Genomic DNA, 18,385 nt, shown 5'->3' on the forward strand with positions numbered 1-18,385 from the left:
TAATTCTATTACATTATTTCTGTATTAGTTATTAATCTTGTCTTTTGAACCACTGACGCTCATTATTTTTCTCAATTATTTCTGACCTGCAATACATGTAGTGATTTACACAAATTTCAAAATTAAAGTGATTTTTGCTCTCATCGTATTGCTGTCAGAGCAAATCTATCAATAACCTAAGCAGAGATCTTACATTTATGGTGTTAGATTATCTTTATCCTTGTATTACTAATGGAAACTAAAACAAATTAGTTAAGAGAGACTAAAAATACCTCAAATGCTTGTCAGGCATAAAGGCAACTCTCATACTTTTGTAGCATTTTCCTCGACAATAAAAGTTAAAGCATTTCATTTCTATTTAACTATGAATTTGATAAATGACTCCTCATCATTTTAGCTAACTAAGCAATTTTTTCATGAAGAAATTTGTAGACACGGAAAAAAGAAACATCAAACAGTTTCACTTAACCAATTACAGCAAAGCATAACTAATGGTAAAAATTGGGAATGAAAGCTATTATTAATTCTATATTTGCATTCTTACCATTAGGATTTAAATAGCCTTTAAGATCTGAATTAAATTTAAGTGAAATACTGGTGCTTGCACAGCCTGTTTAATGAGGCGATCATTCAATAAACTAAAAACGACTATTAGGAAATTTCAACGGAAAAAATAAATCAAAATCAAATCCTTTTGTACGCTAATTCGAGTCAAAAAAGAATTTGGCATAATTAAATAAAACTTCCTCTATATGAGTGACTGATTGTGAGTTATCTGAATTATACCTAAAATGAGTGATGCTAGGCTTCATGTCTGTGATTAATACCTACCTACTAAATTTATTTAGAATACACAGAACCTTAAAGCGATAAATTTCATGAATGATACTTTAGCCCTAATTTAGTCTGTTTTATGTTGGAATCTTCTATGGATCAATGACATTACAAACGCCTTTTCTCAGCTTGCTTTAAAGTTATGGAATACCTCGCAGACTTAAAAGTTAGCAGCAATTATGTCTCTGGCCACACATACATACATAAATACACACACACACACACAAACTGACAAATATATAAACTTACACAAGTATCCCGGTTTGTGGGAGAAAAACTACATTTTTGGTGGGAAATTGTACATTGAAAACATGCTCAGTTTTGAAACTGATTGTTTCCCCATTACTCTCTTTCTCTTTCTCACATTACACTGGCACTTACTCAGTAATTCCAAAAGCGACTCCTTCTTTTCACAAGGAACTGCACACTAATCTAAATACTGTAACCTGACTACTATTTCCAACGTACTTAGATTTTATATGTGCAAAATAACATACTACCTGAAGGTATCATCTTAAGTCACAAAATGGGACTTATGATCCTTACTAGAGGTTTAAATCGCAATTGTCCAAAATACAGATGATGACTAAAATAAAAATAAAATTAATGTTCCACAAAATCAATATTCAAATATGGTGGTATTTGTATTTGCCTTTGTCAAGTACGTTTTATCTTGCAATCTGATGGTATTGAGATTAAACATACAGAGAAAAGAACAGCTGCTTTTGAAATTTAAAGATACAATTTTTTCCTAAAATTTGTACTAATAAAGTGCACTTCTCGACGCCGAATTTTTAAACTAGAAAACTTACTATAGAATATTTCAAAATTTCTATTTTAACATCTATTTATCATAATCTCATTTCATTACGAGGCTCTGAAGTTTCTTAACTCTGTACCTACTTAATTACCTACTCTATCTTCCTACACAGAATTGGAACCATTAATTCATTTTATGTAAACCTCTCTTCCTCTTTGCTATCATAAAAGTCGTATTCTTTTGGTAGAAGTTAACACTCAGTTCAATATCAGCGAGTGCTTAAAGCAGCCAAACAGACAAGACAAGGTGCACTTGTGCGAACTGTGCAAACACTGCCTGGCAGCTAACCACATGAGCAACAAGACGTCTCCACTTACTTCCTGTCTCCATTAATGGAATCTTCAAACATTTTTTTGTTGGCGAAGTAAACGTTGGTGGCGCGGGCGTCAAACAGAAGACTTTGGATGAGATCTTTGTCGCCTAAAAAGAGGAAACCAAACATTATTTTCAAATATATAAAGATTATATTCAGTGCACACTCTGTTTATACCTTGATTTAGAATGGTACACCTCATAAAATACTTTATAATAATGGGTAAAGGAGCGAAAAGACTGTAGACTGAAGGGGAATTAACACAATTCTTTTAAAGAGATAGCTGCTTCAAGTTGACCAAAAGATCTAATCAAGAGAAGTTGGTTACTTAATAGCCTAATGAAATACTGATCAATAACAGAACACTAAGGTCAAGGTAAATTGATTTGTTATAGGTTATAAACAATTTCCTTATTTAATTGATTTACTCTACGCTAACGTTACGTGACAATACTACATTGTGAACGATTCAACTTTACCTAAAACAAAGTTGGGGCACTATTTATTACCAGAAACATTCTCTTACATTTAATTTATTACCTTTGCACATTTTCAGGTAAGTGTTTGGAATGACAGGTAAATAAATAAAGTGACTGTGTCACTTCATAGAAAAAAACAGCCTTACAAATCCTACATACACAAGTTTCAGGGTCACTAAAATTTTCTCCCTGGCAACGCAAGATGACGAAGATAACAAATTTAACACTATGTGGAATCTTTAGCATTTCCTTCACTCAGGCTTCGTATTATGAGATCATTCATTAGTTTTCAACTTTTCTGTCAGTGTTCATATAGAATCAGCATGGCAGTACTTCAACTTTCCACACAAAAATGTCAATCTATAAAATGGCTCTCATAAAATCCTCAGACCAAAACTTGTGTATGGACATTTTAAATATCTACTTTCATTTCCTAAATTTTTAGGTTATGATTTGCACAAAATACTCTTTATTCTGATAGTGTACTAACATGCTTAAAGTTAACTATAACAGTTCATCAGTAACAAAGACATTCTTCTGTAACAAAGGACACATTTTCAGAGCAAAATCCTCTATTGTAAAAGTTCATCAGTGACATAGGACATATTATGATCAGGGTAAAACCTATAAAGTTGAGTGGATTCATAAAAGAAACATCAGAATACAACTGCTATCGTTATTTAAATTCCAAATACAACTTACACCAGGCTCTTATAGCTTGTAGTTATGATAGCTTTGATAAAAATAATAAAAAGTTCTTCTTGAATGCACTTCAACAAAGCTGCCTTTTAAGTCTTTCACTTTAGCTGTGCGTTCCATATAACTCAGAACGAGTGCACAAATGAAATATTATTTGTTTTACACTTTATAAAACCTGCACTAAAAGTCTATTCATTTGCATGACAACAGCATAAAATGTTCAATCATGACTAATCTTCACTCAATTCCCTTTGTCTCAGCTGCACAATTATACTTGGTCAGAAACATCCTCCTTTGTCTAATATAATCTCAACTAACGTCACAATTATCCCTGATGCATGCAAATTAATGGTGGGGCCACGTGAATACTTTGTGGCAAGAATATTATTCAAGTCCTGTATCTGATTCTCCTTGATTAGTCTTGTCCTAAAGAAAATAAAAAAAATGGGAAAAACAACGATAAATTCAAGTCCCATGATTCCGAAGCAAGTAGCCACGGACCAGGAATATTATCCTCTATGAAATCTTAAGTTGTTTTAGTCTGTGTCCTAAGTCTCACAGAGGTAATGAATTAAAAAAAAAACCGTCAGGATATTTGGTCATGGGTTCAGCAACACACAAGACAGTTTAAGATGTCACTGCGAGGATTAAATATCTAACAGCTGGACATGAAAACCTTGTGGTTATTGTTAGATTAAACTGGCCATATGCCGGCATGGACTTTTACTCATGCCAGCAACCAATAACGAAACACTTCTGAGCTATACAATGGCACTAACAATGTAAAACATTTCTGGGCTTAACTACACGTCTTCTAACGACCATTTCACTACTATCAAGAAATATGAAGATTTATACACCAAATCCTTATCACATTCCAATAATACAGGCATGATGAATCCGTCATTCTATGCAGATTCGATACAGAACAAGAAAATGGATTTTTTTTTTATTCTATCTGGGCACCTGCTGTTTCACTCAGCAACGTCCCTTATTAAGCTAGATTCAGATAGGAGCAATGACATCTTATGATCTAATAATAAAGTAGAAAAACAAACAGCAGTAATACCACAAAGTAAAATACTGACTTTGGAAACTCAGACAGGATACTCAGCACACAGACTAAAAAGGAAATACATGAGAAGTTGCCAGGCATACATCAACTGATTTTAGTTTGTTATACATACTGGACTTTATACTGAATATTCAAATACGTTGAGAGGTACTGATGAATGTTTCATTTTTAATGTATTTCATGATAATCAAAGATTTTTTTTTACAAGAAAATGAATATTCTTATTTGCCCAGAGACTGAAATACAGAAGAGTTTGAATAAAATTTCACAGTGAAAACATTAATTCAGCAATAAGTTTAATAAAATATATATATATATATATATATATATATATATATATATATATATATATATATATATATATATATATATATATATATATATATATATATAAATATGTTTTTACAGTATGAGACACATGAGATTTACAACATAATACTATCTCAAGCAGAATGCTTTTAACGCTTTAACCTGGCACTGAAGGCAAACACATGCAGAACTGCGTATCAAAGGGAAAAAATCAGTTCATATATTCATGGCAAATCTCTTGTAATGCACAAAGCCAAAATACTTACAGTAGTAGTTCTCTCGTCTTTCATTCTCGAGTCCGCCAGACATCCGCGATTTGGCTGCTTGAGGGAGGCAGGAGCATTAGCCAAGCACAAACCACTCATTTAAGGCACTAACAAACGGGACCGTTTCCGTACAGGAAGCAAACAAGAGCATTTACATAAAAAAAGAGAGGAACGGATATTATTGGATTCTTTGTCCAGGTAAAGGGAAAAGTCTCATGGATTCTTTGCCCAGGTATAAGGAAAAGAGTCCTCTGGATTCTTTGCCAAGCTCAGGGGAAAAGAATCTCATGGATTCTTTGCCCAGGTAAAAGGAAAAGAGTCCTCTGGAGTCTTTGCCAAGCTCAGGGGAAAAGAATCTCATGGATTCTTTGCCCAGGTATAAGGAAAAGAGTCCTCCTGGATTCTTTGTTGCTCAGGGAAAAGAATCTCATGGATTCTTTTGCCCAGCAAAGGAAAGAGTCCTCTGGACTCTTTGCCAAGCTCAGGGGAAAAGAATCTCAAGGATTCTTTGCCCAGGTAAAAGGAAAAGAGTCCTCTGGATTCTTTGCCAAGCTCAGGGTAAAAGAATCTCATGGATCCTTTGCCCAGGTGAAAGGAAAAGAGTCCTCTGGATTCTTTGCCAAGCTCAGGGGAAAATAATCTCAATGATTTATTGCCAAGGTAGAGGGAAAAAAGTCTCATGGATTCTTTGCCCACCTAAAGGAAAAAAAAAACCAATGAATTCTTTTCCCAAGCCAGTAGGAAAGTCTCGTGGATTCTTTACTCAGGTCTGAGGAAAAGAATCTTGGAGTCTTTGCCTAGGTAAGGGAAAAGTTTCACGGAGTATTTCCCCAGGTAAGAGGAAAAAGAGTCTCATGGATTCTTTGCCCAGGTCTGTGGAAAAGTCTCGTGGATTCTTTGCCCAGGTCAGGGAAAACGCATTCAATCCTAATCCTTGCATTAGTACGAGATAAAAGTTTAAATAGTGCATCCATTTACTGCATTTTGTAAACAGCTCATTTAGCGAATATATATCAGGCCCTTAAAAGCATGGGTGATAGCTGCAACTGCATCATCTGCTAAATTAAATGTAGAATCTCGAAGTATTCAAGCAGTACTAAAAACAATTAAACCACGGTACAGTGTAGAATTCCAAGAATATTTACATATATTTTTAGAAAAGTTGTAAGAATATAAAAGTATGGAACACAACTGAAAGTTAAAACTAATCCTGAACAGTGAACAGGAATAACAATCACTTTCACCTTGTTGAATAATCCCAAACCTTTGATTCCAAGAACTTAACTTACAAAATTTTCAAACATGTTCCCTAATCAAATTTTAGAAGCCCCATTATGGGAACGGTCCCGTGTACAAGACAAAGTTCTGCGGTGACAGGTATTATGAAGTACTTTTTCCAAACTTCACTATAATACATTGACTTGAGTTTGAAAGATCTGGTTTGGACATAAAAGTCCTGTTCTAGTTTGACAAACCTTCATTTTTGACTGTCCATGAAAGATAATTTCCAGCCTCTGTCTATGTAGTATACAAAAAAAAAAAAAAAATAGATAGAAAAGAGGCACAGGATTACATGACAAGTAATCAGTATTTGGAAAAGGCTACTTTAACAGTTCCTTTTAACAACCCACCTTATTAATTCAAAGAGAGAGAGAGAGAGAGAGAGAGAGAGAGAGAGAGAGAGAGAGAGAGAGAGAGAGAGAGAGAGAGAGAGAGAGAGAAAGCTAGTGATGTTTGTAAATAAATAGAACTTTAGAGTTTCTTAACAGTATAAGCACACACACATACAGAAATAAGAAGAAACTAACGTAGTAGTAAACAAAATCGATTAAATGGTCTATAGTTAAATAGACAGAGTAAGGTTAAAACCAGATTTTCTGGTGAATGAGGTTGACACAAGCAAGCAATCCCCAGAAATATTAATATAACTATACTTATATATTTTCAAGGCATACCAGCAGATATAAACTAACTCTTCATACATGCTGTGTAAATCTTATATTAAACGGTAACAAACACGGATAAAGAAATTCTTATAGATAACCAGCTACTGTTTTCTCTAGCTATACTTAAATTCATTACAGTACAGCGACGTGGTTCGGACATTAGACTCCTAATAACAATTATTTTGGTCTAATGCAGACACTGGTGAATTCACAACTTGGTTCAGTAATTTCTGTTTTCTGGAAAAAGTCTACATTAACTCATGGACAGAATAAAATGTTAGGAAATATCATGATACCCCTTAAGTTTCAGACTAGGGGACTCCATGCCACAGTAACATTCCTTTCCTGAAATACTTGTCTCAAGTCAGTACATGAGCACATAGTAATACTCATCTTGGCAGAACTTGGCCTTGATTTTAACAACACACACTATGCTTTGACCATATCAATGCTTTTAGTTAAAGTAAAGTAAACAAACAATAGTCATGTTTCTTTTCATTAACTTGGGTTTCTTCTGTAGAACTTCCCTAAAATCATCATGCCCACTGAAAGAGATCATTCATGTGGGAGACTGATTCTTTAGGATAGTTAGATCCCCTGCACCAGTGACCAGTAAATTCTGAAACCTAAAGCAATGGCTAACATGAAATAAATACAGTTAATACTTAGCAGGAAAACAGCAAATGCAGTAAAGACACTTCAGTTCTGTGCAAAGGATGAATGATCAAAGAAATAAAAGGATTCTGAAAGGTATCGTGGGATCACAGATCAGGACATGTAATGACAATCAGTTGTCATCAGCATTCTGAGGGATTAGAGCCAATTTTTCCATTATAATAAGATCATCTGACAATGTGACAAAATATTCTGGGTTTGCTGTTAGATCCTGCCATCAAAAGCCTTGAGCTACTTTACTGATACTAATAATTTTACACACCAGTTATACATTTAACTTGAAGAATCTATAAGGATCTTGCAGGTGATTATACCATGCAGTAACACAATGAAAGTGTGCATAAAGTAACTGTTGCATGAATGGAAATAGAGTCATTCATTCAAAAGATAGGAAATGAATACAAAACAGAATGCAACAATCACTAGCCAGTGCTGAGACAGGACTCAGGCAACAAATGAAATATCATTTTCATGAATTAAAAGAAGGTAAACAAGAGTAAAAAGGATATTAAAAAAGAATAGGCAGATGAAAAACAAACACCGTCACCAAGGGTCTGTCACACAATATGCCAGCTAGGTTGCAAATCGAACAAGATAAGTATATACACCGTAGCATTACATTCTCTCTATCTCTCCCTTTCTCTTTCTGTCACCAGTTTAAAGTCCAGTTACATCTCTGTCAGTCTGTCACATTGCGTCACACTAAATGCATGAATATAAGATCTCATATCAGCAATTGCTGGGTATTTTCACATAATTAGCACAGCCCTCAATTGAAGATGGGATATAATATAAAACTGTCTGCAAAGGGTTACATTTGCCAGTTACAGATTCACTATATTATGCAGGAAGGTTTTCTAAGCCTTATCACTGGATTATTATTATTATTATTATATTATTATTATTATTATTACTATTATTATTATTATTATTATTATGAACATGTTCATATGGATTTGTATTTCTATTAATATTCAAACTGAACAAACTTCCAGTAAAGCAAGCCTAAAAGCCACTGACCTGCAAAGCAAGCCCCACAGAATAAAATGCAAAATATGGAAAAACTGAGAGAACATTATAGCAAATCAATGAAGGAAATAATGTGGGTAACTTTTAAGTAACCATAACGTCCATTACCTTGCTATGGAAGCTTAAAAATAAGCATGACCATATGCAAAAATGGAGAAAGGTCTAGTGAAATGCTGATTATAATAAATAAAACAAAATATAAGCACATCAACAAACAAATTAATGAATGTTTACACATTAACTGTTGCCTTCTTAGGTCTCTTTGTAAGTTTATGCAAGCACAGACTGTTGTGGGATGAGGTTACTAGACCCATGCCCAAGCTCAATAGAAAGTCACAGTAGGATAATGCTGTTTATGTAACCAAGACACCTCTGGTGTACTATCTGGCATTCATTAATAGTCACCCATCCAAGCATCAATATCAACTGCCAGTTTGACAGGTCCATCATCTTATAGTAAAAGGAGTGAAAGACCTTTAGTGCTGGGAAGTGTGACTAAGGCCCTTCATCAGAAGTAGCTCACAATAACTTGAGAGGCACAGTTGCTAAAGGTGACACTGAAAGGCCAAAAGGTGACAGGAGATGGCCAAAGAGGATATTCTTAAATCTGATCTGAATAAAAATAATTACCAACTAACAAAATTTTGTCTGATAGATAAAACTCACAGGGGAAATAAATTTTCCAGAAATGGTAATACAAAAGATTTACAGCATATGGTGTTAACATACAATGTTTTTATATGCTATGTAAACTAAAGCCTCGAATTCAAAGGTAACATGGAGTCATAGAACATTGCAAGACTTCCTATTTTAAGTCCTGGAGCAAAGAAAGTTGATCATGATGTGAAATACATGGGTTATTTCAGGCCCAATCAAAAGAAACACAGATATTAAACAGAACTATGGAAAAACCACATTCTTTATAAAAACACTGAGAGAGAGAGAGAGAGAGAGAGAGAGAGAGAGAGAGAGAGAGAGAATGCTGCATGGTACTAAAAGTACAAAGAAGCTTTTTGTACTCCCCATACTGGTCACTGTTGGCAATGGGATATCTTATTACTCTGTCACAATTTGTTGTTTAAGATAGTGTCAATGAATCCAGTGCATCGCAATGGCTCTTAAGTATTCTTTTCAAATTACTGCCCCATCTTCCATACCATCTTTCACAGAGCAGTAGGACGTTTATCACCACAATCAAGGTATTCATTCTTGTCTAGTCTCAAAGAAGAGGTGGCTGTGAGTCACTATGCTATTAGGAACTGCTTTGTTTTGCTACTTTTTTATATCGCCCTATTTAAATATATTCTAATCATAGTCGTGTAACCTATCAGTAAGTAACGTAACGCTTCCTTCCTGCAGCATATCATATGGTGGACAAAGGTCATAAAATCATTTTGCTCCTGAATTGGAAAGTACAGTCATCAATCCTTAAGATAACTGAGGACTGACATTTAAAAATAATCTGGCCAATTTCACAGATAAGCATGTAGGTTTTTTTATTCTCTTGGCTTCAAACATGAGAACTGCTTATGTGGAATGCTGTGACTGGGGTGATGTTTTGTAAAGGTACTAACAGCAGGTTTCTGAATCAGATCCATCTGCTTATTAACATAATAAACATCACCTGGACCATCAAAAGAATTTACAGATGTACTCATGAGTCCTATGTAATGTGAATGCTTATGTCAGCAAAGGGGTTATGATTAAAGTTTACTGGCTTTATAAACACCAGCTGTAGATTATGGCCAAGGAACACCAAACTAGTAATTATGGATAATGATAATCACACCCTAGAGGAGTTCATGAGTCGTACCCAAGGCAACTGGCTGATACTTAACTAGCCCTTGTCATAACATCATAGATTGCAAGAAAATACTATACTGAGCAACAGCCACCTACAATGCAGTACACTAGCTGAAATGCTTTGAATAGCATTTTCTTCTCCTCTTAACTCCTTTTACTGTCCCTGGATACTTCCGCTAATCCATACTTGCTCCAAAAAATTGCGTAAAATATTCAAGAGGCTAAGTAATGATTGGTGAAAATGCAGTAACAGCATATACAGAACAAGTGGGTTACCTGTTAGTTTCTTTTAGTAACTGTTCTATGGTCCTTTTAAGATGCAAAACAGTAGATGTTATCTGACCTATAAAAATAAGTTTTCAGAAGTAATTACCGAGTAAATACACTACAGAAAACAGGACATTTCAAAACCCTCCATATTGTGCCTGGTGTACGACAGACGTCATCTAAACGCTACATATGTTAAAGGTTTATATAATTATAATTTGCAATCAGAGTACCGTCACTAAATATTGCAAAGTTACTGGTAAGAGGACACGCCATACAAACAAATATTCCCACGAACAATGGGGTAATCAAAAGTGTAAAAACTTGAGTAAAATCACAAAAATCATACAAACAAAATGATTATTATGTCCTTCCAACAATTAAGTTTCAAGATGTCTCTGAACACACTTGAACAACCGGAACATTCATTAAGCAAACAAAACAAGAAATGAAATTATCAAGCAAAACCAAACGAACGAAAGATCAGAAAACCAGCAATCAATCATAAATACTTACATGTTGTATGGGACAACGAGGGTTCGGGTAAAGGGCGGGTACGGGTGGAACGCCACTTCCAGTGGGGCTTTTGAGCCCTCGAAAGGAAATCGGTCATCAGTTGCTCAGGGGTAAGGTTATGATGGCCGTCATCATACTTATACTCGCAATACACCCTATGGAAGGACAAGTACGCATAGCAATGAGAATCAGTAAAGAAAATTCATCAAAGTAATTAATCTAGAATTCATGAAAATCTAGCATGAAGGATATTACTTGACCTGGGGAAAATTCTAACCAACGGCTTATCTCCAATGGCCAATTTATGATCACTTAAATTTAACAGGAAATCTAAAACTGATTACTTTAAGATGTGAATAAATGTATATCATATTCATAAAATGCGTATCTACTGAAGTAAGCATGTTACAAGTGCAAGAAATGTTCCAAAGAAAAAGAAATTAAAAGTTTTTGTAATTCAGTACCTCATATGACATTCACATTAGGTAAAAACTCACCATTCAGGATGTAAAGTCCAGTTCCCGGAGGAAAAATGATCCATTGCTGGGAAAAAATTAAAAGAACAATTTTATTACACCACTGGATCCTAATCTAAGGCAGGAATGTTTGCATATACAGTACTTATTAGAAGAATCGTACATAAATGCTACTTAAAAATGGAGTCTGGGCATCGGTATGGATGTTATCACAGATTTCTTTGGTTATTTTATCCCTCAACATTCTATGAGCTGAGGCAGACAATAACAATGTTGAGTCTCACCAAAACTCATTTATAAGAACTTGAATTAGGGTATTCCCACTAAGATAAACTCGCAAGGTCAAAACTAACAAGGCGATGTCCGGTGATCAGCAATTAAACAAGTAAAAAATGGTAGAGGTTTCTTCAGGGCAATCGAGTTTTCTGTACAGCGTATAATCAAGGCCACCGAAAATACATCCATCTTTTAATGGTCTCGGTATCATGCTGTGTGAGCCGCGGCCCATTAAACCTTAACCATGGCCTGGTGATGGCCTGTCCTATATCATTGCCAGAAGCTACGAGTGTGGCAAACTTCCACAACAAATAAAATAAAAACTACTCAGGCTAAGAGGCTGCAATTTGGTATGTTTGATGACTGGAGGTGGATGATCAACATGCCAATTCGCAGCCCTCTAGCCTCAATGATTTAAGATCTGAGGACGGACAGAAAAAGTGAGGACGGACAGACAAAACCGGCGCAATAGTTTTCTTTTACAGAAAACTAAAACTAACATTAGCACAAACTGAATCTGGTGTCATAACAAAGAATGCTGATGTTGAAATGCATATGGCACAGCTTAGTAAAGCACAGTGCTCATGTAAAATCAGTTACTCTGGTTTTCTTAATTTAAAACTGAAAACACGCCTTACTTACTAATCTTCTATACCATTTGGAATTTTAATAATAATGATGTGAAAGTTATTCTCAAGTTTTTAAAAACTTTTCAGTCATCTGCTTTCAAACCTCTGCATTATGTCTTCATTAGTTAGTCCTAATCCATTATTAACTACCGCTGATAAGTTGATGGTTATGATAGCTGCAGGAATGTACTCTATTTTACTGAATATTTCCTGAATTAAAACAACTGCAGTAGTACAATGATCCAGTACCCAAAATCTTTCGTAGCAGGGAACACAAAACAATACTTGCTAGTGCAGAACACTGATAATTTGTGGAATCAGCTTTAAATTCTATGAAAATTAGCTGACACAGAGACCTTAGATATATATACCCGTGGAGAAGTGCTACAGATGGGAGTAAAGCAGAGAACAAACAAGGCAATGGGTGATAAAGACAATCCTGGAATGATCTAGTGAAGAACTGATTTATAAAAATTATGGAAAAATCCAGTAACCTTAATATAATCAATAAGACTAACTGTACCAAACATTAAATACGATCTTTTCAATTTGTAGATATATAAAATATCCATAAAAAACATGAATGAAGATGAAATCTATCGTTGAAGTAAGCCACATCTACCAAAGAAGATATAAGCAAACCAAAAATCAAAAAAGGAACCTAAAAATATCCAGTTTACCTGTCAAAGTTCAAACCTATAAAGGATGAAACCATATTCTACACCTGACTGGAGATGTCAAATATATCAGCAAAATATGAAATAAATAGTATATGATTTGTGACGTTACATAATTAAGATAAAGGAGAGCAAAGCAAAATAATGCAACAGAAATATATGGGTAGATGATTATCTGGACATGAGGAAAAAAGTATAATACAACATTGTAAGCACCGTACCAAAACATAACAGTACATAAAGTTATAATGGGACTGAAGAAAACAGCGAAGTCGACAATATGCTACGAATATGAAGACCAGGACTTCTGACATAAGCAAACTCACAGTCAGTGCTCCATAGAGTCACAACAGCTGTGTCAACTCACTCCACAGAATCGCAACAGCTACGCCATCTCACTCCATACAATTACAACAGCTGCGTCATCTCACTACAATCAAAAACAAAGTCATCTCCAAAAAGTAGGGAGGAAAGTGTTTTCCTAGAAAGTTTTCTTTGCCTGACCAACAGTACAACTTTAGAAATTTCCCCCTAACCAGTGAGACATTTGAGGGGATTACAGAATATGCACGAAAACATTAGACATTTAACAAACTCATCTTAATTAGCATTAAGCCGTGAATGAAAAACGGGGGATAAAGGACGTCAACGCAAAAATAAGACAGAATACCACTAGAATTAGTAGCAAGGACAGGAAACGACATCAGGTGATTAATACTTCACAAAAATAAAGCGGCTAAGGGAATTTTTGAGTTGCTAATGCCACCAGCACTGCAATACTCTGAGAGACATATGCAAAAAGTTGGTTCCTTGACTAAATACGTATCTAACCAAAACTTTTGGACAGGAGCGGCCGTGTCTTTATAATCAAGACAGAGAACAAAAACTATTTTACTTCATGAGTACACAAATTTACAGTGAAATGGTACATGGTGTCTGATTGTATCTGAAAAACAACTGTCAATACTGCTTTTGCTACCAGTAATTTGTATTTTTTATTCTCATTCTAATTATGAAAATCTTGCTTCAGCTTGTATACTGGTAGACTGATAAATTTAATTAAATTTAGATTACGTGCTAGGCACTGCCAATATACAATAAGACGCCACTCCAAATGTCTCAAAACCCCTTACCTCTATTTGATCTGGGATCTTGTATGGCCCTGCTGAGCTCAATCTGACCGAAGACTTTGTATCTACCATATTTCTCGGGTAAAGCAATTCCGAGACTGAAGGGCGTATCATCCACCTTTTGAGTGTAGTACCACTGCCCTCTTGTCACAACTCGTTTCTGGAAAAAAGTGTATAGTTTAGAGAGGACTCTGAAGGAATTAGTATGACAAGTCAACTGAATTCCAATATTTGGTAAAAGAATTCAAGTTCTTTCAATGTACTTTTGACATCGTGAATACCCAAATGTTCAACAAAAATTTGGACATTTGGTAAAGGTTACTTCCATAGTTTCTAAGATTCCAGAGATATTGCAACATTGGCCCTGCCTCTTGCTTGGTACTGCCTGACTCAACCTAAACCTCTATCACTGTACACTTGATGAAACGGGTACACTTCTTTCATATCTTGCCTTTCTGAAACGCGACTGCTTCCTTCAACTAGCAGTCCAGAGACTTGTTAAGCTTCATTGTGATATACAGAAATGTGCTATGAACATTTGAACAGAATGTTTCAATCTGTTTTCTTCCTGCCATCCCACAATCTTGTCTGCCCTCTACCTTCTGATGTTGTAGCTCCACATGAACTAACTAGCTTTGGTACAATCCCCTCTATCTGGGATTATTAAAATGTTACTACTGAACTTCATGGCTCGTTAGATGAAATGTGCAAACGGAACTTTACCATTATGTGCAAAAATTATTTGTTTAACATTTCTAGCTATGAAAAGCAGAAAATAAGTGGGCCACTTTACAAATTATACCAATATAAACGTGCAAATTTATTATTCTAAAAGTATCACGATATATTTCCTTTCTCCTTTATATACAATACAGATCTTCTAATGGTAATGAACTCCAAATTTAAATAAGAAAATGCAGAGTAACAATGTACTTGCTCTATCAAATTACTTACTGCCATTATTTTCATCGAGACAAATACTCTAATGATGACATAAGTACTGATTTACAAACTAAGTATTTAAACGTACACTGTCTTTATATTCTACAACAATTAGCCATCAACTATTGAAAGGATCTCCCATCATATAATCACAATGACATATAATAACCAGAATATCATAAGTTACTTACCATTCCATCCAAGTGAACCTTGACATCTTGCAAGGTTTCCACTGCACGTTGCTCTATCAGATCTCGGCGAAGCTGAAAAGGGCAACATTGAATTAAAATATAATCATAAAAAATATTCATAAATTATGAAAGTAAAGGTCACATGCATAGCTTCACTCACTATAATGTTACTATAACTTGTCACTACTACAAAAATTAACAGAGACTATGTTATTGATAGCTAACAATGTTTGTGTCAGTTGAGAACAGAATATGAAAATTTTGTAAGTATATATTCTCCTCTAGTGTAATAAATGATAGTGAAGACTGGTTATTCTTTTTCATTTTCATATCCAAAATAAAAATCATATCATTCTTGGGAAAAAATATAAAAATATTAGTATTAGTTGCATTATGGAAAAAAATTTAAAAAGTTAAAAAATTGAAGTAAAAACTTTAGGAGGAAAAACAATGGTAAGAGTGTTAAAAGTATAGATCTGTAAAGAAAAAGGAAAATTTACTTTAAGAAAAAATGTACATGTCCCAAGAAGTTTTTATTGTAAGTTTCATAAAGAAAGAGACCAAAAAAGGAAGCTGAATAGTGTCATAAAGTTTCTGGTAAAAACCCACCAGTATAGAAAGAGACATCATAAATCATGTGAGAGGATACTTAACCAAGCAAGACCTCTGAACAACAGAATATTTTCTATCACTTAACCTAGATCCTCTTGTGGATTATAAACCTTATATATAAATGACGGCAGCAGTATGTCTGGTATCTACAATGTAAATAACATCTGAAGTTTCCGTTAGTGAATTATTTAATTCCTGCCTTCTGAAAGACACCTACGCAAAACAATCTTGTTATTTGATGAATTACTTGGCATTTACTCTGTTGGAGTTAGTTAAAAGCATATTTTTCCGTTCTGAAGAAAGTCTCTCGTCAGTTCTCAAGAGAATATGCTTTTAGACATTCAACAAGTAAATTTTCATGGGAAATCTGAGAAACTGGATTTCCCTATTCATCAGCTTTCTAAATGGTACGACTCATGAGATAAGCCTGATATTAGTTATCCTTTCAACAGCCTAGACCCAGTCCATTCATTGATTAATCAAGATAAGGTTTAGCTGTCCTCTGTAATGAACTGTTTAACACAAAAGTTTTACGAACAAATTCTGAAATTACTGCTTTAAAAATTTCAGACTCTGAAAAGGGAAACCTCTAAAAATACATTGCTTCTCACCGTCACTCCAGTTTATTCTGAATAATGACGTTCACTGTCCACGTAATAGCTGCTGCAATGTTACCTTATCCTATCCTAAAAAGAACTGTGCAAGCTATTCCAAATCTTCAACGAAGTCATTCAAATTCTATACTACTACTACTACTACTACTACTACTACTACGACTACTACTGCTACTACTACTACTACTACTACTACTACTACTACTACTACTAAGGAAATCAGACGCACTGATTCTACATTCACACGTCTGTTTTGGTCAGAAAGTCATTGGGTAGCCTTAGAGAGCTTCACAGCTTCTTCTGCTCCATTATTCTATTTTCTGTGGCGAGTAATCTAATTGCAATACTCAGATCGCTGTTTATCACTGAATATGTTATGTGAATAAAATCAGTAACTGAATCATTTAAAAAAATTAACAGGAAATCACAAAAGCCTTTTCTGACTTTAAGCTGGCAATATTTTTACTGTTCTATCTACTCTTTCCAAATGTTGCATTCTACTTATTACAAACACTTGTCTCATTTAAAAATTGGTTACAAACTGGGCGATTTGCTCCATAATATACAAACAAAATGTAACAATACGGAAGTAATTTCGTTTTGATGACAACCGCTTCCTATGAAAATATAATCACTGGTAATTAGAAAAAATGTCTGAAACAATAAAGGCAAAAACACCATGAGAATACTTCTCGAAAAAAATAAAATGGTATAAGTTTTTGCAAATATTTCAAATATCAAATTAACTTGATATTCACGAGTTTAAAGAAATATTTATAGGTGGTAAATTTTGGAAGCAACTTGTCTTTAAAAGCAAAGACAAAATTAAAATACCATACCCTATGTCTAATAATAAAGATGGCAAACAGAACTTGAGACTTGAAATGGATTCCTAACAGATGTAATACTCTGCACTGTTTTGAACTGACTAGAAGTGACCTAAAACAGTATCGTCGTACCAATTAAAATACTTTACTATAAGTAATGTACACTACACCCAACAGCTACTATTCCACACTCTACTAGAGGGCAAAACTACATTAAAGACTATTTCTACTGGAATTCTCAAATACACACTGAAAAAACAGTTTTGGATACTGATGTTAAGCATTTATGAACGGCATGAAATTTGTTATGTACCTACATTCACCAGTATATATATCTTAAATCTCACTTGTGCCTTGTAAGAAGAAGATAAGAAAGAGTGGAATTCTTTTGTTTACATTTTTCCATCATGAGCCTGTCGTGTGCAACAGCTGTATCATCTCGTGTGTAGTTTTCCATTTTCCCTCAGAATAGTTTTACAGGATAATATATACAAGAAATAAAGATGTTCCTGCAAAACCATTTTTCAGCCATGATGATGATAACACTGTAAATACAACCAATGTTTTTGTGCTATATGGGTAACAATCTGTGTGCTAAAAACAGTGATAAAACTTCATCAGTATTTTGTCACCTCAACGACATTAGAAAGCAAGGAAACTGTTTTTAGACCTAACGATATTATGAACGGAGAGTTTCGTAAAAAAAAAAAATTTTTAAAAAACCATCAGCCAAATCTCCCCATTGTAGAAAGAGAATAAAAAAGGAAGAGGAGTCACCCAAAAGAATATTTTACTTGGAAATATATCATACAATACCAATCACATTCACAAACCTGCAAAAACTGTTTCATTCGTATGTAATACATTTATTTCTTTTTCAAGAGTCACTTTACATGCAAAGGTAAACTCAAAATACTCTTGATATCGAAATAGGGTTGCTGCAAACTCCAACATCAGAGGACTAAAGAATCATCACAGGG

At 34.5% G+C, this 18,385-nt stretch overlaps 1 protein-coding gene across 13 annotated transcripts in view; it reads right to left on the bottom strand.

The window, feature by feature from the left end:
* Positions 1-18,385, bottom strand: part of LOC136833364 (voltage-dependent calcium channel subunit alpha-2/delta-3-like) — a 590,349-nt gene that overhangs the window by 98,917 nt on the left and 473,047 nt on the right. For 10 of the 13 annotated variants that reach the window (XM_067095401.1, XM_067095406.1, XM_067095405.1 and 7 more), the window contains 6 exons: positions 15,353-15,424; positions 14,223-14,379; positions 11,529-11,574; positions 11,032-11,186; positions 4,796-4,852; positions 1,972-2,074 (listed from right to left, as the gene is read on the bottom strand). In XM_067095401.1, the coding sequence (XP_066951502.1) occupies positions 1,972-2,074; positions 4,796-4,852; positions 11,032-11,186; positions 11,529-11,574; positions 14,223-14,379; positions 15,353-15,424 (590 nt within the window). The remainder of the gene's footprint in view (positions 1-1,971; positions 2,075-4,795; positions 4,853-11,031; positions 11,187-11,528; positions 11,575-14,222; positions 14,380-15,352; positions 15,425-18,385) is intronic. The other 3 variants (XM_067095399.1, XM_067095410.1, XM_067095411.1) reach the window with 1 other exon arrangement.

The sequence above is a fragment of the Macrobrachium rosenbergii genome, chromosome 51 (genome assembly GCF_040412425.1).
Source record: "Macrobrachium rosenbergii isolate ZJJX-2024 chromosome 51, ASM4041242v1, whole genome shotgun sequence".
Taxonomy (NCBI): Eukaryota; Metazoa; Arthropoda; class Malacostraca; order Decapoda; family Palaemonidae; genus Macrobrachium; species Macrobrachium rosenbergii.